Source organism: Glossina fuscipes, unplaced genomic scaffold (genome assembly GCF_014805625.2).
Source record: "Glossina fuscipes isolate IAEA_lab_2018 unplaced genomic scaffold, Yale_Gfus_2 28, whole genome shotgun sequence".
Taxonomy (NCBI): domain Eukaryota; kingdom Metazoa; phylum Arthropoda; class Insecta; order Diptera; family Glossinidae; genus Glossina; species Glossina fuscipes.
In genome coordinates, this window is record NW_023998423.1 from 14,654,126 (window position 1) to 14,682,042 (window position 27,917).

The 27,917-nt window shown below is 34.1% G+C and overlaps 1 protein-coding gene across 17 annotated transcripts in view; it reads right to left on the reverse strand.

The window, feature by feature from the left end:
• LOC119636659 (ryanodine receptor) overlaps positions 1–27,917 on the reverse strand; it is a 60,553-nt gene that overhangs the window by 16,658 nt on the left and 15,978 nt on the right. For 9 of the 17 annotated variants that reach the window (XM_038032177.1, XM_038032174.1, XM_038032178.1 and 6 more), the window contains exons 2-11: positions 9,573–9,776; positions 3,157–3,234; positions 2,861–3,049; positions 2,591–2,790; positions 2,358–2,532; positions 1,903–2,252; positions 1,646–1,770; positions 867–1,572; positions 513–809; positions 29–448 (exon numbers count right to left, since the gene is read on the reverse strand). In XM_038032177.1, coding sequence (XP_037888105.1) covers positions 29–448; positions 513–809; positions 867–1,572; positions 1,646–1,770; positions 1,903–2,252; positions 2,358–2,532; positions 2,591–2,790; positions 2,861–3,049; positions 3,157–3,234; positions 9,573–9,776 — 2,744 coding nt within the window. Of the gene's footprint in view, positions 1–28; positions 449–512; positions 810–866; positions 1,573–1,645; positions 1,771–1,902; positions 2,253–2,357; positions 2,533–2,590; positions 2,791–2,860; positions 3,050–3,156; positions 3,235–6,542; positions 6,555–9,572; positions 9,777–27,917 lie in introns of all 17 variants that reach the window. The other 8 variants (XM_038032162.1, XM_038032161.1, XM_038032167.1 and 5 more) reach the window with 1 other exon arrangement.

Sequence of the window (27,917 nt, forward strand, 5' to 3'; positions counted from 1 at the left end):
TACAGTAAACAATTAAACAAGTGCTCACTTTAATGTTTGCACTGCTAACTGGTTATCATAACGTTTTTCAGCTGGAGGCAATTTCTCAAATTGTGTCAAACACGGATGTATGCGATGATAATCGTCTCTATGTTCACCCCAAGCCCAACCGGCTTCGATTTTGTTAAGGGCCCACATCTCGTGAATGTTTTCGGCCAATTTCTCTTTAATTTGATCTACTGAGGAAGGCAAACTAACACCAGAAGTATCGACCGGCTGTGGTACGAAGGCGGTATCATCCTCAATAAGCCAAGGACCAGCTAAAACGTTCTTATTCAAATTACCGAAATAGAAACAAGGATCCAAACTCAATATTTGATGGGGCATTAGACACTGAACGAGAGGTGAGAAACCAGGCGGTGGAGCAAATTTTAGTCGACCATGATCTCCGCCGAACAAAAAACGGCAACTAAAAAGATTTAAGTGAAATTTTTCTGACATATGATTTAACATAGCATGTCATTACAAGTTACCTCAATTTCGAGGAACAGCTCATAACTGGGAAAAACATGCCATCCAAGTTGAATTCTCTAAAACAGCCGCGTACTTTGTTGCCATTGAAAGTGAACGTTATTACGGGCACTGATAAATCAATTGTTACGCCAATAACATCACATTTCCGTATAAACGGTTCTTCGGGAACCTGATCCATGACCAGAGTTTTACGTCCCCCGGTCCATAAATAGGCACCATCGAAACCGAACGAATATAAATCATCGCCAACTCCGTTGCCGCCCCATTTTTTGCCGCCGCCCGGATATGGAACGTAGCTAAGATGGGAGGATATACAAGAGATTTTATAAATTCCATGGCCTCTGATAACTTACCCAGTGGTGTTGGCCCATCCTATGCGTAAATGCGGCATCATATGTGTAGTCTGTTCAATATGATCCATTGTTATTTCAAAGTACCATTTTTGATACAGAGCCGAACCTTCTACGCGGCCCACAAATATGTTTGGCCTTATACTGGCAACATGATCAACAAGTTGCGTTTGCAACAATAAATTTTTTCCCGGCAACAAAAAATCGCAAATATTATTTTGCGAGGAACGCACCGCTACTCCGTTACCTACACATAGCGAACACAGGACATCCAAAACTTTAGGATCTCGCCCGTGCTTCTCCAAGAGTGATATAATCACCTTGATATGTTCGTCTCGCATCATGTTTAAAGCTTCGGGTGAATCAATCAATACGCAATGAAGTACATCCAACATGCCAGAGCCCTCGCTAGACGCTTGCGATCCCAAGCGAGAAAACAGCCAATTTAAACGATTGCTGTTAGCAAATTGCGCGCAATTTGTGTGATTGCCTTTAATAATCGCCGCTAACAATTGATACAGATAAGTGGAAATAAGGTCCCAGCTTTGACCGGTTTCGTCGCCAGCTAAAAAGCTGGCTAAAAAGCCTTGAGACGTTATGCTGTTAATTTTATCAATGGCTTCTAAAATTAGATTGAGAACACCTTCCTCCTGAAAGAGATCTTGACGATTACGTAAAGCACGGAAACGATTTTGTTTTTCCTCATGTTCTAATGATCAAAAAAGAATGAGGCTACTTAAATTTATCGGTCATGGAACATTTAGCGCATTACAAATGCATACCCATATCGTCCTCCGGCTGTGAAAAGTAATTGATTAAATCTTCAAGACACATAACCATTTCGTTAAGGTTAACTTTCTGAAAGAAAACTGAATGACGTCGATTTAATTGCAGAATTTCTAAAGCACTGAAACGAAATAATAATTAGACGTTAGGAATGACGAAATTCTATACATTTATAATAAAAAATTTCTACGAAAATGATCAAGCGTAAGTATAGCTATTTGAACCTGCAATAAATTGCTAAACTTCATTTCACCTTATAAATTGTGTAAATAAACTGCTACATTTGCGTATAACGCGAGCCGTTTTCGATTCCTCCTCCTGCGAGCGCGAAAAGTCCAAACAATCATCCATTTTTCCTTCCTCATGCAAAATGGCTTGCTTCTCTTCAACTTTGCCGACTCCTTTCTTCTTCGTTTCATAACTTTTGTAGCTAAGCCACAAACCGCTCTCACAATGCTGTACAATAACTGTAGTATCGCCATATTTGATAATAGGAGAACCGATAACTTCGAGATCTTTATCTTCTAGCACTTTTTTCTCGTCATCCTTCTCCTGTCTAAGGCAAAAAGTGGTTGTAGCTATTGAAGCTTCCTCTTTTTTCACCTGCAAGTTTGTTCCAATTTAGAAAGATTATGAAGACAAGTGGATTTAGATAGCGCCACACGATGTATGAATAATCTCTTTTATAATGCATATATGGAAATTTACCAAAATTAATTCGTTATTATCGTTGACACCTAAATAACGTCCTGTAGTGATATGTCGAAATCGCATTGGATGAAACCACATTATAAAACCGCCCGTCCATTTAGTGCGGGCCAATTCCAAACGCCACAATGAACGGGCTTGTGACATGACCGAACCGCCTTCATAAATGACAATACTGAGAAAGAATGAGCAATTACTGGGGTATAAACGATTAATTAAATGAAATTAATTACTTTTGCCCTGCTTCACGTCCCCACGTGCTGGGTATAGTAAGACATTCATCGCCGCCATGGAAAAAACGTAAGACATCTCCACCAAATACGTAACCTACATACTTCATGCGGGATATGCCAGTACCATACGGTTGCACCGACCAATGTGTCACATGAAAGCTCGCATTTACAATTGACAATTCGTTCTCCTTGGTTGTGTGCTAAACGAACATGAATAAATGATATCCAAAATGTGTGTGTAAACGCTAAAGAATTGAGGTTAATATCTACCAAATAACGTTCAGTGGCAACAGAGACTAAAATCAAGTCATCGCCTACACGCACTTTCTCACCCTCACTACGTTGCTTACTTGCAGGATGAACCGTCCACCAGCATGCCTCACCTTGACTATGTTCTTGCAGACCAACATCAAATGATAATTTGTCATTAGAAGACGACGTTGAAAGGCAAGCTAAATACTAAGTGTGCACAGGATTGTGGAAGAAAATCAAAAGAATAAAAGTTAACATCAAGATAAAAAAAAATCAATGTGGTTGAAGGGCACTGCTGCTGTTCGACAACTTACCATGTCGCTGTTATGATGACGCAGTAGTATAGCATTGCCATACAGTAACGTTCTATGACCGGAACCAGTACCTTTGCCCTGCGAATAGATATTTTATAAATAGCAACAGGCACTTAAATCGTTATTACACTCTTGGCAATTGTTGTTATCATTACATAAATAAAATTATTATAGTAAATTGGTCAAATAGTTCGCTATTTTTCCGTCAAAAGCTTGATGCTGAAATCTTATTGAAGATATAATTTAGGATTTATGGGGAATTTTGTGTAAGTCAGCCGAAGCTGCTTAAATAAGATTTTCACGTTTCAGATCTACATCACTTATTAAAAGGCGATACAGATTTTTCTTATTCCCATTTCGTATATAAGTAAACGTATGTTTGTAAAATTCTCCGATTTTTCTGTCTTTTTTTTTTTTTACGTCATAATATACAAAATTGTGATAGACAATGTGTACAACACGAATGTGGGTGCAAATGATACAATGAATAAGATACAATCAATATTATTCTTCAATTAGATTAACTTAGCTTAGGTGTGGTTTAGAGTATTTGCAACAATCTAATATTATTATTATTACTATTATTTTTCGCTTTTTTGTTGTAAATGGCAAAAGGAGATGATAATGAGAAAGAAATGAAAATGTTACAAAATTTTATTTATTTTTATCTTGATTTTATTATTGATTACCTTAGTAAAATGCAATAGCAACGAATGTCGCCGTCGTTTTAAGAAAAGAAAAGAAAAAGAAGAAGCTATTGAAAGTCTCAAATGAAATGATTTCGATAGCGAATATGGAACTAGTCATTAAAGATTTTAAAATGGTTCATTGCATATATTGACTTATCAGAATTTTTCATAGTTACATCCACTTGTAAGTCATAATCCAAAATAGTTGAATAGATTCTGCAAGAATTCATTCAAAGTTCGACAATGGTATTAAGTATTTTGCAAAGGCTTTCGAAATAATAGAATCTTGAACCTTTATATTTTAACGAAAGATTTATTACTAATAACGACATTAACCATGTTATGGCGTTGTGATTGACCATTAGTCATAAGAGAGCTAATTGGGAAATTTGCTATTCCGGAGAAACAATCACAGTCAAACTTTCTGTTATCAATCTCATTATAATGTAAAACAAGATAGTTAAGTCGCGAAGACGGTAAAAACAGCAAATGCTTAGGACAGCCTTGTGACGTCTCTGTGATGTTGTTAAGTATGCGGTTGCAAGTCGAAAATGGTAGAGCTCTTCGAAAGCGCCTATTCCAGCTTAAGTTCCCCTAATATAGAAGACTACTTTTGTCATCAGAGTTCCCCTAAATTATTAAGTGTACTAACAAACAAACAAAAAAAATTGTCTATGTATTTTTACTTGTTATTATATTCCACACAATTCGTGGTACGGGGTGTATTAAGTCAGACGTATGTAACATGCAGAAGGGCTTAAGATAGGCCCACATTTTATTATACCGATGGATTCCGAATCATAATCTGAATTGATCTAAGCCTGTCTGCTCGTCTGATGTCCGTCCATTAAATTCGTGTTCAGGTTTTTGAGATATTTTGCTGAAATTTGGTACAGTGAAGTATTTTGACCCAAGGACGAACGCTATTGAAAATGGTTCCATTTTTTCGATCACTTCCCACACAATGCCCTATTCTGAAAAGCCAGGCCCTGAGTTTGGACCCGCAACCATGGAGGTGTTAATCCATGTTAGATTCTTTGCCTACTCGGTCACTCAGGCGTATCTTTTCACTTGTAAGAAAGTTTAACAATCGAAATATACAGGAAGCAACTAAACTTGCTACATCTAATATAAATATTTTTAAGGATCAATATCACCTTATGTTCGTTAAAAGAGGGATCAAGTTTCTACATTTACACTATATAAAGATTTTTCCGATCAAAAAGGTTTGTTAGTTTCCCTGGGCAAGAATTGTAAACCTGGCAAAACAAGATTTCTTTGTCGCTTGACTCCCTGACGGATCGGGACAGATCATCATTTTTCATCTAGAATAATAAATTAAAAATTCTGCGAAAATCCGACCAACGTTTCGTTTTTGAAAAACCATAAAATTTTAATTTATCGAGAGAAGAACTGTCTTGACGATTATTAGCGATTATTATTTTATTTTGAAATTGCAGCGAAATGTTAAGGCAATTGAACGGTAAATTGAAGTGACCGTTCAAGAACGGTGGCCTTAAGAAAAGGCGCGTGTGAAGTTTTAAGTATCCTTGACAGTAGATTTCCCGACATCTGAGTCGAAAATATCTTCATGCGTTCAAAAGTTATAGACAATAATTTAAATTATCTGCGGTTTCTGGGATGGTCTTAGTTTCTTCTGCATTGTGGGATTGTCTGTAAACAAATTACACTCAATTTTTGTCTCGTGTCTTGAATTGATCAAGACATGTTTTTGGCAAATTATAGCTTTTGCGACTGTGACGGTTCGCAAAATTTACTCGTCAAATTGACGGCTGTTCGTAGAATACAATATATAATTTGCATTAAAATAGCAAAGGTGGACGTGTCCCAGAAAAAAGTGGACATACATACTTGCTGCGTTATGTCATTAAAAACCAATACACAACATCTAAAGGTATCTACTTTGTTATGCTGTCTTTTTTGAAGACGAAATCCCGTCAAATTGACGGATGCCGTAAACCTGATGTTAATGTTCGAAGAATTGACCTATGTTGAACTGTATAAAATTTTGACATTTTCATAGTCATATTTTCATATCCTATTTGGATGCTTTAAAAAAGTTTTTAAAGCTTATCATACCCTAATACCGCTTCGACAGAATTCCCTTGCAATTCTTCTTATCAATTAACTTAAGCCTGAGCTGGAATATATAGGTTTTCTCATCGACTTCCAAGGTCCATAGTATGTCTCACTATGTTATGTAGTTCCTACAAAGCTTGTCCTTTTCTTTCTATATCCTTCGAAATTCATATTCGTCAAATTTTAATTTAATATTATTTCTTTCGTCACAAATCGATTAGACAATATTTTTATTAAAGTGATTAGATTAGAAAAAGGAATTATTTGTAAGAATTTATTATACAGAAAACATTAAAAAGAATAGCACACACACACACGATTGCATAGAAAGACAGAGACAGACGTTATTACAATACATACATACATACGAGTAAATATTATACTGCAAAACAAATATCGTTCGCTTAGAAATGTGGTTAAAAGTAAAGTAAGAAATAAAAAAAAAAAAAAATAATGTAAGAACATTTTGTTAAGTGTATGATCCATTCTAATTTAAATGGCAATAGAAGAGAAGAATAGTAGAAGTTAACAGAGTTAGACATGTCAAGCAAATAATTGAAGTGCAAGATTCTTTAGAACACATTTCTATATACTTACAAATTGAGAATCCTGACGGGTAGTGAGGACACACGTCATTTTATTCAATTTATTAGGTTTTTGTTTTGATAGTTGATTTTATTTCATTTCATTTATTTATTTATTTTTATTTATTTATTTATTTATTTATTTTCAATTTATGTATTATTTTGTAGCGAAGAGAAGAAATAGTAGAATCAGTGAGATTTGTCGTATTTTAAGGTAAATGACATGAAAAGCTTATATAAGTATGTAGTTGTTGAGACAATGATAAAAACAAAGGCAACGGCAAAGGCAAAGGCAAAGGCAAAGGATCTTAATCTTAAGATTGATTTAAGCGTTTGAAGCGTAAGCGAGACAAAGCAAGCAGAAAGCAAAGCTTCGCAGAGCTTCATATGTTATGTAAATATGCAATAATTAATGAATTACAAAAAGAAAAAAGGATGCATGTGTCTGAGGACATCATTGGATTGTATTAGTAAAGGTAAAGTTTAATGAAGCAAAGTTAAGATTATTGTATGCGGTGACTGTATAGTTAATTGTGTTTCGTTTTTTACGGGACACTTTTTTTTTTCTTTTTCTTACTATTGTTATTATTGCTATCTTTGATGTTGTTGCTGTTTTTTTTTTTTTATTATTATTGTTGCTGCGGCGTAGGATAAACCAAATTGGAGAACGAACAAACGAACGTAAATGAAAGTTTACTGGCTTCATGTTTTAATATGATTTAAAACCGCATTATACACACGTACACATACATACTTATACACAGACATCTGCCTTGGTTCATAGATAGCATAAGTGTTAAATACACACAGTACATAAAGTATTGTGTATATTTATGATGTATAAACATAGTGTATTATGGTCCGACATCTGTTGAGAATCTTTATATAATATACGGAAATTGTGCTGTGTTTCAATGGCAGACATATTTATGCATGAGCGAACGCCACACTTACAAGCCATTAAACAAAGCCCAAGATTGCACGGATTTTTGTGGCAATTTAATAATAAAAATTTCTCTCTCTTTTTTTTTCTCTCTTAACAATTTCTGTTGTCTTCCTAAGGAGAAGTGTGTCAATTTAAAGCTAATAATATTACAAGGTTTCAAGCAAAGATCATTCTTTTATTAGCAATAATAGATAGGGAAGTAAGTTGATTCTAATTGGAGGGCAAGAAGGACGCTTTGACAAGCGAAATCTAAACAGAAATCGTGTATATTTCATCTCAATAACTCTCTTCGCAAAGCTTTTAATTGGTTAACTTCCCCAGCTGCATTTAAATGATTCCACAGAGATATTTCAATGATTTCTTCCAAAATAGATTAAGTGCCTTTTGCTAAAAAATTAAGGTGAATATTTTAATGGATTCGTCATGTCTTCATTTGAAGAAACATATTTATGAAACTCGTACGTAACAGTTATTTTATAAGCATTCCAATTACGTACGACATTGTGGCGAGAAAAATATTATAAAAAGTAATAAAAAAAAATATATAAAAATCTTCTAAGCATAAAGCTTTAGATGGTCTGCTTTTTGCACGAAACAGAGCCTTATCAATACTTTGAAGCATTTTTCTTACATGCTATCCGGGGTTGCTGTCAATTGGTTTTTACATTCTATGCAGCGACCGTATTAAATTCGTGTGCATATATGCGACACTCAGACAAACTTGAGATAGGCTTTCCTCTTACTCTACCAAACGATTTATAACTATTGGATCCACCTGTCCGTCCGTTTGTCCAGTTGTCTATCTGAAGCCCGTGCATGAAATTTTGTGTTCGTTCTGGCAATTTTCGCGATATTTTGATCGTAGATATATTTTGGGTCAAGCAAAAAGTCTATTGAAACTGGATCGGATCGAACATAAACATTGTTGAACACAAACAAGTTTTCTGCGGCCGAAAGGTTTTAACTTTCAGTAACGTATGATGAGCTTTGTTTAATATAAGATATAAGCGGTAAGTCTACTTTTCGATTATCTCCGTATATATGGGTCCCCATGGTAACAGGGTATAAGATTTCATATCTTATGACGCCGTTAGAAAAAGAATATTATTAAGCAAAGTAGCGTAACGTAATTCGCTTTATCTAACTTTAACTTTTTTTGTAATTTCTTTTACATAACCTGGACGGATTTAACATCTGTTATAGGAATTAATTGGAGTTGGAAAAAAAAAATTTCTTGACCTGTCACACTGAAGTTTAATTGATGACTTTTCACCGCCTTTCTTTTTAAAGATTTTCGCTGGTTTTTTGCGCGACATTTTGTTGTAAAAGCAAACATAGAGGACGGTTTCGTTTGACACCTTTGCTCGGGGTGAGCAGAGTGAATCAAATTTTTAATCATTTTAGATTCCATTTTTCCCTACTTTCCCAAATTTTCGATCGTTTCCTCAAGATTTCACCAATAACCTTAGTGGATTGCCACGGAAATGAAAGCGTATTGCAGAAACTGAAAAGCGAGGTCACGGTAAGCTGACATAAATAATAAAAACAATAAATTAACCTACAGGAGGCCCCCAACACAACATTTAGTGTTCATTTTTAAAAAAGGTAGCTTGCCTTTTTATTAGGGTTACACCTGGCTTCACGCAAGAGCTCACTCAGGCTATAATGGGCTCATCGTCACTTTTTTTGCTGGGAATGGCATTTCGGGTTGAAAAGAGAAAGAGTCGGACATGTGCCACATAATTTATGTAGGTTTTCTAATGAAATTATTAAAGTTTTCAACGTTCAAGTCACAGAAGCTTTGAAGGAGACTTCATAAATGCTTTCAATGGAGTATCTTACGATAATCTTGTAAATACATCCTAATAAATTTCTCAAATTTCTCCTCCTTTTAAATATCAGAACTTAGGTCACTTTAAAAAACAATGATCGGAAAAAAGAGAAAAGAAAATTAAACCAACTTCCGTAGTAGTCCATTAGCCATGTAGGTAGATGATACAGAGATGTATGTATGTGTATATATTGTATATAAGTGTTTTTATGTTTGTTAACATGTTAAATGCCATACTAAGTGGCAGTGCATCAATTATTACTTACCGTTTCGGAACCAGCTGCCGTAACCAGCTCCTGTAGAGCTCTCACAGACAAAGCCTGCTCAATGACAAATACACATTGTGACAGATCAGGTGGTACATTCTTGTCAGCTATATTCTCCAAAAAACAATGACGATTACCAAAACCTTCGGCAGCTAAGCATACACGTTCGCCCGTAGCTGTACATGACAAGCAGACCATGTCTTCCTGTTAAAAGAAAATAGAAAAAACCAATACATATAAATCACAATTAATTACATATTGAGGGAGTAAGAGTGGAAAGCGCAAATGGTCGCGCCATTGCCTGATTTGAATATATCTAGTCAACGAAATGCGAAATGAATGAATTTACTTTCCTTTGGCATCGTCGTCGGTGACAAAGCGCAATAACGCTACGCTTTGATCATTTAGCCCACATTGCCTGACTGACCGCCGGGTGTGATGATGCGGTCAACTGGTTGTGCTAGTGCGAAATTTTATTCATTCATTCGTTCGCTTTTTGTGTACTATAACCGCTTTTAGAATTGCTTTAGAATTGGATCCAACTGTCTATATATATATATACATATATATATATATATATATATATATATATTTATATACATCTGTGTCTAAGTATGTAGGCGTGTAAATTGTATAATTGCAATAGCAGAACGTACCATCATTCGTTTATTCAAATGCTGGTTGGTAGCAATGGCGTGTTATTTAATTCCCACTTACATACATAGTCGTCATCAGTCATTTAGTGATACAATATGTTGTTGGTGGAGACCAGCTTTTCATGTTCAAAATACCGACATGTTGTGGTATTTTGAACTGTGATTGTAAATGAAAACATTGCCGAATGCCAAAGCAATTGCACAGTTTGTGGTGGCCTTCCTCCAGTGCCCAGTACGCTTATGCTTGTGCTTGTGTGGGTGCGAATGAATGTGCGCAATTGAAAAGAATATTTTTACTAAGAATTTTTGTATTTACTTGCATTCGCATTTTAATCAGCAGCAATGAGTATCAATTTCATTATGTGAAATTCTTTTAGAGAATTTACAAACAAAGCGAGATTTTCAAGAGCTTTCCTTTACTGCAACATAGTGGCCTAGATTGATGACATCAGTCCGCTGAATCCGCAATTAACTGCAAGTGGACATTTTTTACATATGCTAACAATTTGAGAAGATTTTCTTTCCGAAATTTCCAATTTGTGACCCTGTTTACGTATATGTATGTAGGTTTATTTGGTATTTTCGGGATAGAATAGAAAGTTTTGAGCTTTCGTTGAGGAGCTAGCTTCTCGTATAATGCGTATACGAATGAGTATAAGAATTGAAAAAGATTAAACTCTTGTTTAAAAAGATAAAAGAATCAGGGAAGTTTGCAACGAAGCGTTCTCACGCATTTCGATACCAGAGAGGGAAAAGTAGAAAAAGTGTAGAAATCTGAAGCAACATTAACTTGACGGTCTAAAGTATGTTCACTCATGTGTCTATCCTTCTTTAAATTTAATATAATTTCTCTCCAGTGGTCATTATTGAAAAGACGTTTACAACACTCGCTCATTAATGCAAAAAGATGAAAGGTGAAACAGAGCAATGCGTATACTCCGGAAGGTAAACGCAACGATTCTATTCAAAAAGTTGCACGTTTCTATAATAAGTTCAACACTAACGTTCCTTTTTTGACTATAGAAATAGAAACTATAGAAATCTACAGAAATATTATAGCGAGGGAAAGCCTATTATTTATTACCTCGCCTTTATCTTCTTTCGTTTTAGGATATAAAAAATTGTGCCTTGTTGTTGTATAAAGCTTGACTTTCTTCTGGGAATTCTTGCACGGTAAACCGCTCATTAAATACACCTATGTGGCCTTATTACTCCCAATCGCCAGCCTAATGAAACCTAGCCGCAAGTTAAGACTCATTTTTCCTGATAAATAGGGCTATATGAGGGCCATATATGAGGGCCCGCTATTCATGAGTAAGCTTATTATAGGGCTCGAAGAGTAGGCTTGTGTGGTTACGAATTTCTTTTTCTCACTTTTAAGTCAGATTATTATTATGAACAAATTTTCACCAGAATAAAATCACAGCAGAAAGGTTCAGTTTTAGTAGGAACGATTATGAAGGCGTTAGAAAGTTGCCTCATCTGAATGATATTTTTCACATCAATTTGGTATTTGGACATATAATTACTTAGCGATTTTTATGAATAGATTTTAAAAATTGCAATTTTCAAAACAATGAGTTACGTGGAGGATAGCCATAGAGATCGTCCGATTCAATCCATTTTCAATTTGCGCCAAAGCTCGTGAATATAACTAATATTAAAAAGACAAGTACTTTGCATGCAACATGGACACAGATAAAGAGACGAAGAAACTAACAGCCAGGCAGGTATGCTTTAATCTGTATATGTAACGGTTCAGTGTAAATATTTTAGTATAATGTCTCAAGTCCTTGCTGGAGTTGCATACATCTCTTCTAAATTAGGCCGGGGCGGGCATTGGCAACTGCTGGCCAGCGGGCCGCATCCCCATCGAATAATTCAATAATGCTCGCACACAGCAATCTTGCAAACGGATCATATCTGCCGTCTTAGCTGTGCAGCTATCAAATCTGAAGTCTGTTTAAGTATTTTTTCTCTGAGAGAAAACTAATGCAGAAATAGTTGGATTTTGTTTTATGAGCCCGTAGATGAAAACAATTGGCCACTCACCTAGTCTAGGGTATGAATTTAACATTTTAGTTTTAAAGCGCTTCTGGCGAGATAATGTTGAGGAACTGATCGCTTGAAAATCAATATTTTATCTTTTCCATACCATTTAAGAATGAAAGTTCCATTTTGTCTCTAATGATAAACGTGGTCTTCTGGCTATGGCTGTGAAATCCGCTCAATGGTCGTTATACCATAGCCTCTCCATCCCCATAGGGTATGTTAAAAACCATTGTTTCCCTTACATATAAATCTGTTTCGCAAATATTATGAAACGAGTAAATCCTAACACTTTTGTCTCTTTTTATTCAGTGGTTTAATTTATTGTTCGTTCATATTCAATTCATTTTATACATACTGCAGGAATATTTATTATTGTTACATATTTTTCAAAGCATTATCCAACTGACTGCAGTATATGCTTCGCGTCTGACGTATTCAATTCAAATTTTTAATATTTGTTATGCCTTACGAACGCTAACAATTATTTTACTCAAATGTCTAACATATGATAGAAAATACACAAACACTGGCAGTTATTGTCCGTGGAAGAGAAGAGTTTACTATCGATAGCTATATAAACTTTAAGCCAATAATCAATTGTTATTGATGTCAATTCGTTCATATGGTCAATGCATTGGGGACTGCGCTGAGATGTAATGACGATTATTGGCCGCAAACCCTGATGGTATGAGACGGAATTTTGCTAAAGATTGGGATTATTGGGGAAAGAATAAAGGCGTCTTATGCAACTAGCGGTTTGAGCGTCTTCATAATTTTCTAAACGTTTGAGATTGACTTTTCATGCAAATTTTGTTTTTTTTTTTTTAATTGATAATCGTAAGCTTAAGGAACTAACCGTAGAAGATTATCTCAACAAAAGAAATTTTATTTCGTTTTTCATTTAATTAAAAGAAGAAGAAAACAAACAAAAAAATAACCGGTAATATAATCATATTCAGTTATAATCGAATCTTTTATACCCATCACCGTTATCCTAAAAGAGTGGAAAAAAAAAAAGTGAAAGAACTAAATATTCATGCTCTATAAATTGAAGTGGGCGCGGCTGATTTATTCCAAATAAAAGTTGTTGCCCTCGGAAAAATTTAATTCATTTCTAAATTCTTTTACAAACAGACGGACAGATAGACAGACATGTTTAAGTGCATTCCAAATTTGAAATTGTCTAAGAGTTTATCTATTTGATCGGGTTTCTGAAGGTTGTTTCTGCGCCTTACAGAGGTGTTCTCAAGTTACGTCGTTGCTATGGGCGTGTCCTCCGACCGATTTCGCCCACTTTCAATACCAATCGGCGTGCAAGAGCATCCAGTTTTATCGCAAAATTTGAAGTCGATAGCTTCATTTGTTAACGGACAGACGGACATGCTTAAATCAATTTAGAATTTGATGCCGATCAACAATATATATACACTTCGCGGGGTCTCTGATGCTTCCTTCTGGGCGTTGCGAACGTTTTCACAAAATGAATATAATCCTCATCCTGCAGTGATGGGTATAAAAATATCTGATTTAGTCATAAGTTAAGAGTATGCGAAATATGTACACCAGAGAGAACTTCAAAATAATTCTTGCATTTCTTAACTGAACTTGGAATTTATATTATTATGCATTATATTGAATGCAATCAGTTGTAGGATTTACAAATAATACGTTAAAGCAAAAATAACTTTGATTTGTAAACCGCAATAATTTGAAGAGCATTAAATTTATTGCCTTCTTTGAACTAATATCAACTTGACTATTGCCACATATCCATGAACTTCTGTTATTCTATAGTAAGGAGCAAAAATCTACAGTCAAATTCTTGACTCTCTTTGACCAACAATTATTTTCTATAGACACACTAAGGGTGAGTTATATTAAATTGATCACTTTTAATGGCAGTTTTATAAATCACCTGAGGAAAGATTCTAAAATATCTTTCCAATAAAGTAGTTCGTCCACCTGAAAAACTCACAAGAGCGTCCACATAAAATTCCGCAGAGCAAGAGAACCGTGCTCTCTTCTCATTAGAAATACATCGCTTAGCATTTTTGTCAAATTTAACGGAAACGCATGTAAAACGGATTAAAAGCTCTTTTTAGGGCAATAAATGGTATTGCACGGTATTTTTTAGATCGTTTATCTTCAAACTTTCTTGATGTTCGATGCATATAAACTTGGAATAGATTCTCTATACAGGAACTTTTTTCTGGGAATCTTAGTGTTTACAGGTTTTTGTTCTAGAAACCCGAAGTTTTTTGATTTAGTTTGTAGATGAGTCAGATCCATTTCGGAATTCAGTTTAAACAAGTGGCAGCTTTCTATCCTATTCTGCCATGATTGTATGCAATGTACGTTTCTCTCGACAATTCCCGCAGATTAGGGTGTCCCTCGCATGCCTCCCTCTTCCCCATCCACCCCCCAGGGCAAGGCGGGATTGGCAGAGAGAAATGTCCCGACACATGATGATACACGAAAGCGCGCCAAGACCCCAAGACGCCAAGAGGATGGCAATACCAAACACTAAGCTGGTCTCTGGGGTGCCAGGTATGAGAAAATAGCTGCTTAAAGAATATTCTCCTCTCTAAACAATACTTTACGCCATCGCAATTTTGAAGCAACCCCAGGGCGGAAGTTTCCGTCACATTTCCCTCAAGACTTCCTGCAAACACCAAATTTGAAACTATTCTACGCGGATGGGCCTTCCATAGTATATTTATATCCATTCAAGTCTTCCATATTGATGTTTTATTTCTAAAGGCAGACTCAATTAGATATTCGACTAGGAAAATACAATTAAGCCACGTAAGCTTAGGAGTCTCCTTGAGGACATAACGTCTGCGTTTCCAACAAATCGAACTACCATACTTTTGAGTAATGGGAATGACGTGGCCAAAGCCGTGTTTTCAATCGATTTACCCATACTTTGGATTATTTAGTTTGGAATTTCCAAACGACCAAAGAGGAATCGTGATATAACAATTTTGTGATCTCAGCTACACTTCTACTTCTCTGGACGAAGGGAGCTCACAGACCTGTTGAAAAGTGAACCTTGAACCTCCATACTAGCTGATTACAGGAAGGAAGTCTGCTAGCAGATACTTTCCCCAATTCCCGGTGGCTTCGAGCGGGCATAGCTAGAATTTTAGGAATATTTACTTCATAGATTCGTAGTAGGACTTACATAGAGCTATTGTGTTGAAAAGATAAGCAATCGGATGGATGGATAGAACTCAATTAACTTACTTTAATCAAAACCATCTCTATGTCAAATTTCTCAGAATAATATTTTTTTCAATGTAACACGTCTTCAGTTCCATATCCAGCTAATGCTTGTCGAAAAAGATGATTCCAGTGCTTTTTATATACAACTGTCTAAATTATTGGACTAAGCGGAGGTCAGTTTTATATTTTGTCTACAGTGTCTGTATACCGAGAACTGTATTGATGGTGATGGGTATTGAAAAATTCGCTTTAAGCCAAGGCAAAGCTTTCTCTTGGTTTAGATTTGTGTTTCCAAAAGTTAAAAGGTCTGCATTTCTGTTTAGTTTTTTTTGTTTGACTTTTTTTTTGGGGGAGAAGAATAGAAAATTGTTTCAAGTAGAAGTGGAGTAAAATGTTTAGTAAGTCAAATGTTGTACATGAAAATTTATGTATGCAATAAGAGATATGATACCATAACAAAATATAAGCACATACAACCGTAACTGTTCGCATAGTAGCCACATACACGCTTGGCTATCTCTGTATGCTTTTATGTGGAACAATTTTACGATAATATAAATTTTCATTTAAAAATTCAAAATTTTCGTAGATTGGCCGGCAAATGTAAAATCATCCATGGCAAAGATTTATGAGCACATCTATGATGAGGATATACGAAAGAGAGAGAGAGAGAGAGGGATAAAAGCAGAAAAAGTAAGGGTGACAGTCACAAATAAACCGAAATGAACTCATTCAAATAAAGGAATTTCTATGCAACCGGAAATGGGTTACAAACTTTATAGTCCCATATATAGATTGTATCCTCATATACGAGAATATATGTATGAACATACAAACTGCTTCCGTATCTCTCATGCAATTATAAATGAAATGGTATACAGTCTGAAGGACTTTTCTTTTTCATGACTATATAGAATTTATGACATAAGTTTTCACTTGTTTTATCCTTTTGGTAGCAACTTTCCTTACGCATCAGTTAATTTTGGGAAACAACAATTATTTTTTTTTTTTTTTGCCAACATTAGTGAATGGTTTTAATATTACTAAGCATATTCTAAGTATATTCCAAGCATATAATGATTGCAATCAAACTAGCTTTAGACACTGGCAACTAATAGTGCTAATGTCATGAACATTCTCCTTTAAAGGCATTGACAAATATCGGTTCAAATTTTTAATAATTTTAATTGCATTTTTATAAAATTGCTTTCAATAGAAATCGAAAGCAATTTTTCAATAGAAATCGAAAGCAATTTTTGGTGAAAAATATTTTCGTTTATAATTATTTTATTCATAATACAAGCAAACATCTACATAAAGCTATAGGTATTTAGAATAATAAACTTAAAAAGTACAGAGCCTTTGAAGGCCAACTATGAGAATATATTTGTCGGTAATGGATAAGAACGGGCAAGACACTTGCATTTGTTTTCGACATTTTCTGTTAAGCGCTTTTAAAGCTATCATAATATTAGTTGCAATCTTCTGCGGAACTCTTAACACGCGGTAGATTATAAGTGCCAGGCAATGACCGCATTAAAGCTTCTTTAATTTAACTCGATTTCTTTTCTTCTAATTTTATGTAAATTATTAGCATCATATACGATATGATTTGTATTGATATATTTTGTCCATTTCTTTGGAACCAGGTGTTACAATAAGTCCATTATACGATAGAATACATTTCAGGTTAACATGAAATATAGTGATAGCAGCTCATAATGCTCTTCAGATCCCATTGCTATGATCTCTGCAACAAAGCATGGATCGCATGGATTGTCTTCAGAAATGGGATTAGTTCGCTTTATGCTTGAGTTCAATAGCCTGATAATCAATTCACATGATAATAAATTTGTTTAAATCAAATTATGTGGATCCTACAAGATCCACAATTTTTCCGTAGCTAAGTCATTTTGCCTTATGAAAATCTCAACGTTTGTTGTTAACATTTGCGAGAGATATGTTTACTCCTTAGTAAAGTCGGCCTTGCTCGAATATTAAGAAGCGTTTCGAGAGTCGAAATTTCCGAAACGATAGAAAATTAATGAACTTTTATTCTTCTGCTTTTAAAACAGCGAAGTGCATTTCCAGCGTACGCAACACTTCCTCTTTTAACGAACACTTGGCTTCGATCCATAAAATCACCAATTGGAATATAAGAAGTTCCGATACCCCAAAAAGTAGCTTACTTTGATCACACCCTCTCACCGCACATATGCATTATAATCTAAACTGTTAGCCATGCCATTAGCGAAAGGCTCAATACTTTTTAGTAACACATATATGAAATATTACGTATAAATTGCATCGCATATCTGTATTCATATACCGTTTATATTTAATGTTGTGCGAATTGTGTGCATGTTTATGAATTTTGCGCATGTATCTGTGTAGTCTTTCAATTGAAATTAATATGTCCATAAATTGCATAATACCGAATTATACATTTATATTAGCATTTCCCCCAGTAAAGAATAAAAACATAAACGTGAACGCGTTGCATATTGCAATGTTCATATAGCTGTTTGTTGTATGTGTGTAAATGCGGTTATATTGCATTTGAAGACTCTTTTGGAATATTCTAAAAGTTATTCCCTCTTTCTATACTGCAGAGAGCTAAAAAAAAAAAAAAAAATATCAAAAAAAAAAAAAAAAAAACCGTTGGCGTCTACACTTTGATAGATATTGGTGATGTATGTACATATCTGAGTATATTGCATGTGAACTTTTGTTTACTTGTGTGGAAACATTGATTTACGGTCGATTGCCTTTAACGATCATCGATGGCCGCACGATATGAAATGCGAATTGTTAGAATTGATGGGATGCACAAATGAATGAAGGGGATATTTAAGCCGAATTTTAGATGCCCTATATGCTACTTTTCGAATCAACTTATCTTGGTATTGAAAATATGAAACTTTTCCCATAAACAACATTTCTTAATAGACTGTAATAACGAAAACTTTTAAAGAAAACACACAATTGTGAGACTACTTCTATAAAAAATGATGAATGATGGATGATGAAGTTTTGGAACGAGATGCAGATATATTTCGGGCAAACGCAGAGCCTTGATGATGTAATTGTGGAAATATAAAATTTATGTAGGGTGACCAACAGCATGCCATTGGCATGGCGACAAAGATGATTGGAGTAGAAAAGTTAATTAGAAAACATTGCGAGATGTTGGAGATTTTTCGTTCTCTTCGTTTCTCTTAGTTTCTGGGAAGGCGCATATGAAATTGTGGTGTTATACAAATTAGTGGAAAAATGTATTGGAAAGATCGGAGGTTGACTTTTAATAGTGAAGAACTTCGACAGACCTTTTCTTATGATCTAAGATCTTCTGATGAAAAATAAGAGTCATGCCTTGGTTTGTGCAAAAGCGGCACTTGGAGTTCTCGAAAAAAAGGGCCCAAGCTCACTTGAACCGAAATTTTCATTTCATGGCAGATCAATGGGAGAAGTTGCCTTAGTGTTATGGTTTCCATTATATAACTAATTGTTTATATGGATGAGAGGTACCTAAATTAATGCTTAAACATTTCATTACAATAAGAGTTTACATATGACATTGAGGTAGATAGCCAATGTCCATTGCTAGACATTAGTAAATCATTTTTGACACCTAGATGGCAGTACATTACAGATTTCTGCGCAACCAGAAAACCACATGCATGTATCTCGTTTATATTGTAAATAAACTTTCGGTGAAGTTTGGTGATTACTTTTCGCGTTATCTAAATAATCGCTAAACTCGTTGCAGGAATTTAAAAAAAAAGATAAATAAAGTTTTACTCTATTCAATGTTCACCTTGCGACGTGTCCTTAATATTTGTATCATTTAATTGGAAGCGTGTTTCAAACCTTGCAGATAGACGTATTTAGTTTCAGCTTTTTATTGTAATGTTTGTAATTGCGATTTTTCTGAAGGGCTGACGTTTGGCTGAATATCATTCAATCAGCCTAGAGTATCAGGATTATTATTAGCGCACAAAACAAATCAATTAATATACGCCACATTTTCGGTGTTGGTTATAAAAAGTAACTTCAGCCTTCTCGCACTGAGCGTCCAGACGGACTATTAAATATTTATTCCACACTTTAGCTCAAGATTTGTTTTTGTTAATTGCGCTCATTTTGAAACTGGATCGATAGATACTAAATTAGTGTTATATATATAAGCATGATTTCAATTATGAAATTTAATTCATGCGCCTGTGAAGGCCACAAGAAAATACGATTGCTTGAACTTACACATAGTTGTATATATTATAATATATATACATATATATATATGTATTATTGGATGCTTGGTGAATATTTTTGACGGTTACAAGAGGCAGACAAAATCTATCTCTATATATAAGGATTGCAAGTCATAACCAAGAAAAGGTAATCAAAAGTAAAAAACAAACTTTTTGACAATTGGACGATATTCGAATGTAAGTTTTTTCTAGCTCATAAAGTGCACAGATATTCACAACTGAACAAAATTTATTAAAAATTATCGATTCTAGTTATCGATTCTAGTTATCGATTATGTCAGATGAAAATAGTTAATACAATGCAACTAAAAATCTCGATAGTCTAAGAAGAATATTTCCACTCACGAGATATGCTTGTTTTGCTAATTAAATAAATATTCATATATCTTGAAACTTCAGATTAATTATTGTGAGTTCTGCTATTATCATTTAAACCAAATAATATATGCTTGTAATTAAAATTGTCTTTATTAAATAAATAATTATTGCATGCTTGCATGTATTGGTTAAAATGACATCGACTGTACACAACGGTTAAATTCGATTATTTAGATCTTTCTCAAGATAAAATGCTGTTTTCCATTTAATATAATGGAGTTATTCAGTGTAAATGTACGCGAATCATGGAAAACTTAAAATTGCATTTGCGACATTCATTATTTTTGTTGTTTGATTTGAAAAATCTGTGGTCGAAGGCTATATAGTACTTCTAACAGCTTATGGCTGTTTCATCATATTCCAATTTTTATTTTTGATTTCAACAGCGTAAAACTGGTCGTTTGATGTCAATGAGAAAGGACAGCTTAGAGGGTCAAAAGTGTTCGAAGGCAATGAATTGCAAAACTTATTAGAAAAATCTCCAAAGAACTTGGATGAATCAATTCTAGACTTTTACATGCGATGCGAAAGATCCAAAAGGAGGGAAATGATTACCATACGAATTAACTGAAAATGCTATTACGAATCGTTCTAGAATCGCAGTTTCATTACTTGCCAGGAAGAAAAAGAATAGTTTTTTGCGGCGTAATGTGACTAGCGATGAAAAGTCGAACTACTACGACAATCTCAAACAGTCATGGTATAGTCGAAGAGAGCCGCCCACATCGACGCCGAAGCTCAATATTCATGGCTATAAAGTTTTGCTATGCCGTGTATGATGGGACCAGCAAGGTGTAGCGTATTGGAACAGTTGCTGTAGATGTCTACCCACGTCAATTGGACAAATTGAACGATGTATGACGAGCGGCTAACAGACCCAAAATTATGCTCTTCCATGACAACGCTCGGCCACACATTGCAAGAGCTGTCAGTGATACACTGTTTTAGCTGGAATGGGGAGCTCTGCCGCACACAGGGTGCTCACCAGACATAACGCTTTCTGATTACCACTTGTTCAGATCGATGCAGTATGGCTTGGCTGGCACGCGGTCTCGAAATGCTGCAGAAATGTGAAAATGGATCGAAGATTAGGTCGCTGCCAAACCAATATTGCTACGCCAACTCTGTTATGATTCCTAGTAAAATTTCAGATTATGATTTTCATTCTCGAATATCTTTGTTTTTTTTTTTTTTTTTGTAAAAGAAGAATGGATAAGGCCTGTAATTTGAGAGGCCTATACACCAGTGACGTGAACTAGGAGAACGAATTTAAGTTAATTTGTTTATTTGTTTAATAAAGATTGTTAAAAGGAAAAGCCAGCAGATATGATAAAGGTAGTCGGTCAGCTGTTTGAGATGTGTGTACAATTGCTAGCACGAAAAATTTCATGTTCAAGTTATTGTATAAGTGAAAAGATGTTGACCTTTGTGGATTCAAAAATTAGATGCTCAGCTAACTCTGCAGTGTTGCATTCATCACACAAATGTCAGATTAAAATTATTAGCTATGGCAAGTCTATTGCTAGCTACGTCAACTCTGTTACGATTCCTAGTGAAATTTGAGGTTATGATTTTCGTTCTGCAATTTTATTAGATAAATTTTCTTACAATGTGTGTGTATGCGTTTTGTATAATTTGAATATAATATAATGTATTAAGTTCACTTCATCCCTGCGCCTATATCATGAAATTTTAAATGCATCCTTACGCTTATTTTGCAATCAATTGTTTTGTTCGCCTGTTCTGTATTTGCTTTTTGGGAAATCAGTGCCTATTAATAGCAAATGACTGCATAATGTCCCGCTAATGTCACTGAAATTTACGCCCTCATCATGTTTGCGATATTAAGTGATGTGAATAAATTCTAATAAAGTCAGACTGCATTCGGTTGCCGCCTTTGATTTTTATTTCATCATTATTTCACTGTCTATGGCGAGTTTGCCTGACTTCTAAGCTATCGGAGAGATTTCAATCTCGAAGTGAAACGTGTTGATGTCTGTGTTTCAATGATTTGTTAGAACATTTTCTCTCCAAGTAGTAAGACGCAATTAGGACTATGGCTATTTTTCGTTTTTCAACAATAATAGCATTAATCTTAAAATTGATCGTTCTGTATATATATATATATATATTTTTATATTCATTAAGTGGTTATTACAGGATTTTTTTACTAATAACATAACGATATCCATTTGCCGTCTGAAATCATTTGCATGTGTGCTTTTTTTTATGGCATACCATGTTTCTGACTTTACAAATTGAAAGACTGTTACGATAAAAAAAAAAATCGATTGCCTTTAATGAGCAATGATTCCCCTTTTTCATAACAATTTCCTTTTACACATGTTTGTATGAATGGATAAAGGAATGATAATTTCGATGGAAGACTAGCAACAATGTATGCATGCAATCATATAGGCTATAAGAATATCTTAACAGCAATGGTTGATGTCAGAAAGTATATTCATTTATGAATCCTGTCAGTAACATTCAAAAAGTCCTTTTGCAAATCGAATTAATGCGGACTGTATTGGAATTTCGAACCGCTCTATCATAAGCGGGCAAATCGTTTAAATGAAAATATTACGTGTACAGATTTATAGATTTGACTAGAGGGGTTTGCTTTAATCTACGGATGCGACAAAGTGAATGAAAACTTTACTCGGTTTATAATCGATCGTCCTTTGAATACGTTACTCAACAGCAATATTTCGATCGAAATTGATATTGATTCTCAATCGAGTCATTCAAGAAAGTTTAGAAAATGCCGTTGTTTAAAGATCATAAAAATGAGATTCTTGGAAGCTGATTGAAGCCATTTGCACCTTGAGAAGAGATCAATCAAAGGCATGTTCGCTTTTTTGTTTAAAATGAAGTTATATCTCTTACGCTATATATATAAGTAAGTGTGTGAAATTTTAATTTGCTAAGGAAAATGGAATATGAAAGAAGAGCGCAGTGGGGTAAACAACACTTTCAATATTTCATAGTCGTAAACGCGTCAATACCGTAAGAGCAAACTAACATGCTGTAATTTCTTAGAAAGCACGAAGCAATCCGGATAAAATCTGCATATTCCGGATAAGATAGAGATATGAATTCTCTCTCTATACGCTTGCATACGATACGATATCAATAATATTAGCATTGGCTTGCAGAATATTCGATCCAAATAGTCCTTTTTTCCAATATTCTCCTTTTCCTTTTATAAAGTTATGTATGCTGCTCTGTATGCGAAAGCAGATTCTGTAACAGATACGTATTGTTTTCATGACATTTTGCATCCTTTTTAAAAGCATACGTAGAAGGAAAAATAATTTTTATTTTCTACGTGCGGAAATAGCAAAAGGATTGGTATGTATACCGTGTGAATGTATGTTTATTTGTATTCATACATATATTTATTGTCTTGAGGCTATTATGTCTGTGATTTCGCCTTTCATCATGGCCACAATAACAAGCATATATCAGTAATTTGTGCACAAGGACTTCAAAACCATTACAAGCGGAGATAACTTCATTGGCTAGATGTGAGCGGCAGTCAGTCATTCATTCGTTCAGTCAGTATTATATTGCGACCATTTGCTCTTGTTGCTTAAGGTTACTATTGTGTGTAAACAAATATATGTATGTGTATGCAAGTGTTGTGATGAAATGTGGTGGAAGAACTCTTTTGCCTTCCGTTTCAGGGTCATGAAAGCAAACAATGTAATTGAACTGATTTTTATTTCTTTTACTTTAATAGCTTTTTCGATTTTGATTTAATTCCTTTCTATTTATAAATTCTTAAAGGAGAGGAAATTATATGGACATGTGAGGATACTACATGCATGTATATGTATGTACATTTGTATACATGTACATATGTGATGTATATGTGTATGATATATATATACATACACACACACATATTTGTGCATATATATGTTATATTACGTGTATATGTATACATATATATATATATGTATATATGTGTATGTATATCTGTATATGTGTGCATATATATGTTATATTAAAATAACTAAGGCCACGTATACTGTGTATAACAGTAATTATTTCTTTCATTCAGTCATACATCATCAATGATAATCGTTTTTCTCTTTAATCTTATCAAACAGCCACATATACTCCCATATCTTATAAGCAATTAATTCTACATACATTTGAATGCATGTAGTAGCTAAAGTTGTGTTCAGATCTGCTTTAAAATAGAACATATCTGCTTATGTGTAAATACTTTTACGTATAATTAATTAAGCAAACGTACGTTTATATGCAGATGTATATATATATATGTATGTACATGTGTGCGTACATTTTAAAGCTTAGCTAATTATTAATCCTGTCTATAATTCATTCGACAAGAATGTACAAAAATATTGCATAAATATGCAACCTAGAAATACGTTTGTTTGTTATTTTCGTTGCCTATGTATATGTGTATATTAAAATTAATGACTCTACGGATATAAATCTAATATTATACCCATATATATACTATAAAAGGACATGTTGTTACTTTTGTTATAAAATCAGGTAAAAAAGATTATATAAGTTCGCTTAGGCCGAATATTCGATATTGAAATAGGTTTGAATAAAGACTTACTAAATTACTGTCTGGACTTATTTTTTAACTGGGCTTTTAGATGGCTATTGCAAATAATGAAATTAAATTTTAAATTTCAATCTTTTATAAACTTTGGATTAAATTTTATCATCTATTCGCAGCGTAAATGCAAGCAAATTAAATCTTGTTTCAAGAGGAAATTGACAGTCTACAGCTAAAAGCATAAGCTTAAGCTTTCTTATCCAATTTTTGGGTTCCAATGAAACTAGCTACAATTAAACGAACAGACTGACAGCCATACACACGGATATGACTAAAATTACTCACTCACAAGTTCATATTGATTGAAAATGTGTACCTTTTATAATGAATAATGCTTAAGGGTTTCTCATGCTTGCATGTGTATGTGTCTGCGTGTATGTGTGTGAGTAAAATTTGTAGCTCAATATGCACGAATTTGGAGTTGAATGCAAGCGAAGAGTTATTATTTGTACATACGTATAACTTAAAAGCCTTGAAATTCGAGATCCGGATAAATACATACTTAAATAATTTATAGCGAATATGGAAAGTTTTGCATTCATTATCGAAAAATATAAACTAAGGATTATATATAATTGTGATGAGCGCAAAAATGTCAATTGATATCAGCAAAGTTTGTCTTGCTCGTTTTTCGAAATTACCTGATGGCTCTTAAAGTTCTCTTAAAACCTCAAAAATAAAATAAGAATATTACAATTGGGCAAAGATGACCATTAATCACCCTACATCATCGTTTTATCTAGTACAACTATTCATTCATTTTCGTGATACGATACAAAAATTATACGATATTTTCATATAAACATTTCATATTATTTATCAAGTCCTGGGGCTGCATCAACTGACATGATCCAAATGTGGCAAATTTAGTTTTCTTCTTAAAATTTTATTATTATCTTAGTCCCAATTTTATTATGAAAAACTACGAATTAGAATTTGTTGCCATGCAAAGATTCACTTTTCATGAGAACCCTGACATATAATAGGATCGAAAAAGTGGATCTATGTGAGACAAATTTCTCTCAATTAAGATCATTTTTCATGAGAATGCTAATGTGTAATGTGGTGCAAGCTTGATACTTTATTTTTTTTTTTTATCAAATTACTGTTATTGAGCAATTTTCACGAAGAAATATTGAAATTAACACTTTTTGTATGAGGATCAAATTCGAGTCCTTGTTTTGGTCCCACATTGTAGTTTTTTTTTTTTTCAAGTGAACAAAACATATTGAAAGTTAGGTTGACGTGTTGAGGAAGAAATTTTAGACAAAAAAAGTGAATTGAATAAAACGGTAAACTGTAAACAGGGCGGGGAAAATTTTTACTAAGTAAACCCGGAGAGCAGAACGCGAATAGATTAGAACAACAGACAACGGACGAGATAAGAAAAAAAGGAGTGTCAATATGCAGGAAATTTTCATTGAAATATAAATCGAAATATGGATAAATGAATTGTTTGAGTAACAAAAAATAGGGAACAATATCCTGAGTAAGTAGAATTCGAAGATGAGATATCGAAAAAGAAGTTTAATAGAAAATTAAGGGGAAAGTGCTTATGGAATGTACATCATATTTAAATTACTTTCGGAGATGCGGTCAGATGACTCCGCTTATCCAGTCCCTGAAAGTGATGCATATTAATAGAAATGTTCTTGTATTGGAAAAGTATCTGGATAACCGTTGTACTGTCATATGAAGGCCCACTTTTTGTTAGACGATTTTCTCAATTTTAGAAACTACATTTTCTCAAACTAGGGCGTTAGAGACTCGATTCAATTTATCTCAATATGGTTTGTCCTTGAGCCACAAGCGGTCACTGAGAGAAGTTCTTTCAAAATGTCTCAAAAATTGCGGCCTGCGGTTGAAACCCGGTAGTGCATGAACAGACAAACAAAAATCGATCCAGAAAATCATTCTAACTCGAAGAGTATAATGGAAAGCGGATTTATCTGAAGTCCATCTAAATGTTTCGCAAATCCACACAATCCTTATATACCCTATATTGAAAGTGGCGTATGTTATAAGAAGTAGAAAAGATAACTTAAGGAATTTCTGTTCATTTCATGGATTTAGCCATACGCACACATAAAATAAGTATGTATTCTATACAGTTTAGATTTTATTGTAGCGATTGAATAAGTGAAGAATTAATTGGTGACTAATAAATTTATATTTGCCTTTATAGTACGAATTTTGATAGTCGTTAAACAAATTTAAAGTGGTTTACGGGTTAAACCTCACTTGTATGAATTTCTCTCTTGTGTTTCTATAGGATTTCATAATTAAGCTTTTCAATTTGCGTCTGGTGCTTGTGTGGATATATGTGACGTCCAAAACGGCTTGAGATACACTGACTTTTTATTATACGCTTGTCTGTCCGTCTACCTATTTTCATTTCTCGTGTTCAACAGCACACGGTTTGGCCCATGTGTCAACGCTATTCAGAGTGATTCGACTCGGATCACTTTTTCGACCACGGCCCGCATAAAGCCAAATAAAGCCTTATTTTCAGAGATCCCTATACAAATAATTGTATTAAACGAGCTGATGTAGGGTTTCCAATAGTTGGCCATACCCCACTATAGTGTTGTTTTTATTGCATTCTAGGTCTAATGCGAAATTGTTGTGTGAATACATACACAAAGAGTATATTAAAAAAAAAAAAAAATAGTTTTAACAAATCATTTTCTGCTATTTTACTTACTACAGTTTAGTCATCTGCCGTTCAAGTCGTCTTCACGTTTTCAATAATTTTGAAACAAACAATTATTGTTTAACCTTTACCCGCTTGAGTCGTCTTTAAGTTATGCGTATTATAAATAGAAACAATTGCATAAATTTATTATTTAGCAGACTTTGGCTCGCTCGTTGAACGCGCTTATGTATTCCTTGCATATGCTTTGGAAAATAATAGAAATTGATGGACATTCCAAGGACCTTTACAAATGTGAAATATTTTGAATATGCGAAATATATCCGTTTCATTATTGCAAAGCTTTGTTTTAGTATAGCATCAAGTATTCGCTACATATTGACTCTCGTTAATAATAATTAACGACAAGTAAGCCTTCTTTCGAATTTCGAATATCAAGCTTTTTAATTATGTTGTGCATAAATAATAGCTCTTTGCATTAATTCAACTTGAAATTTTAAC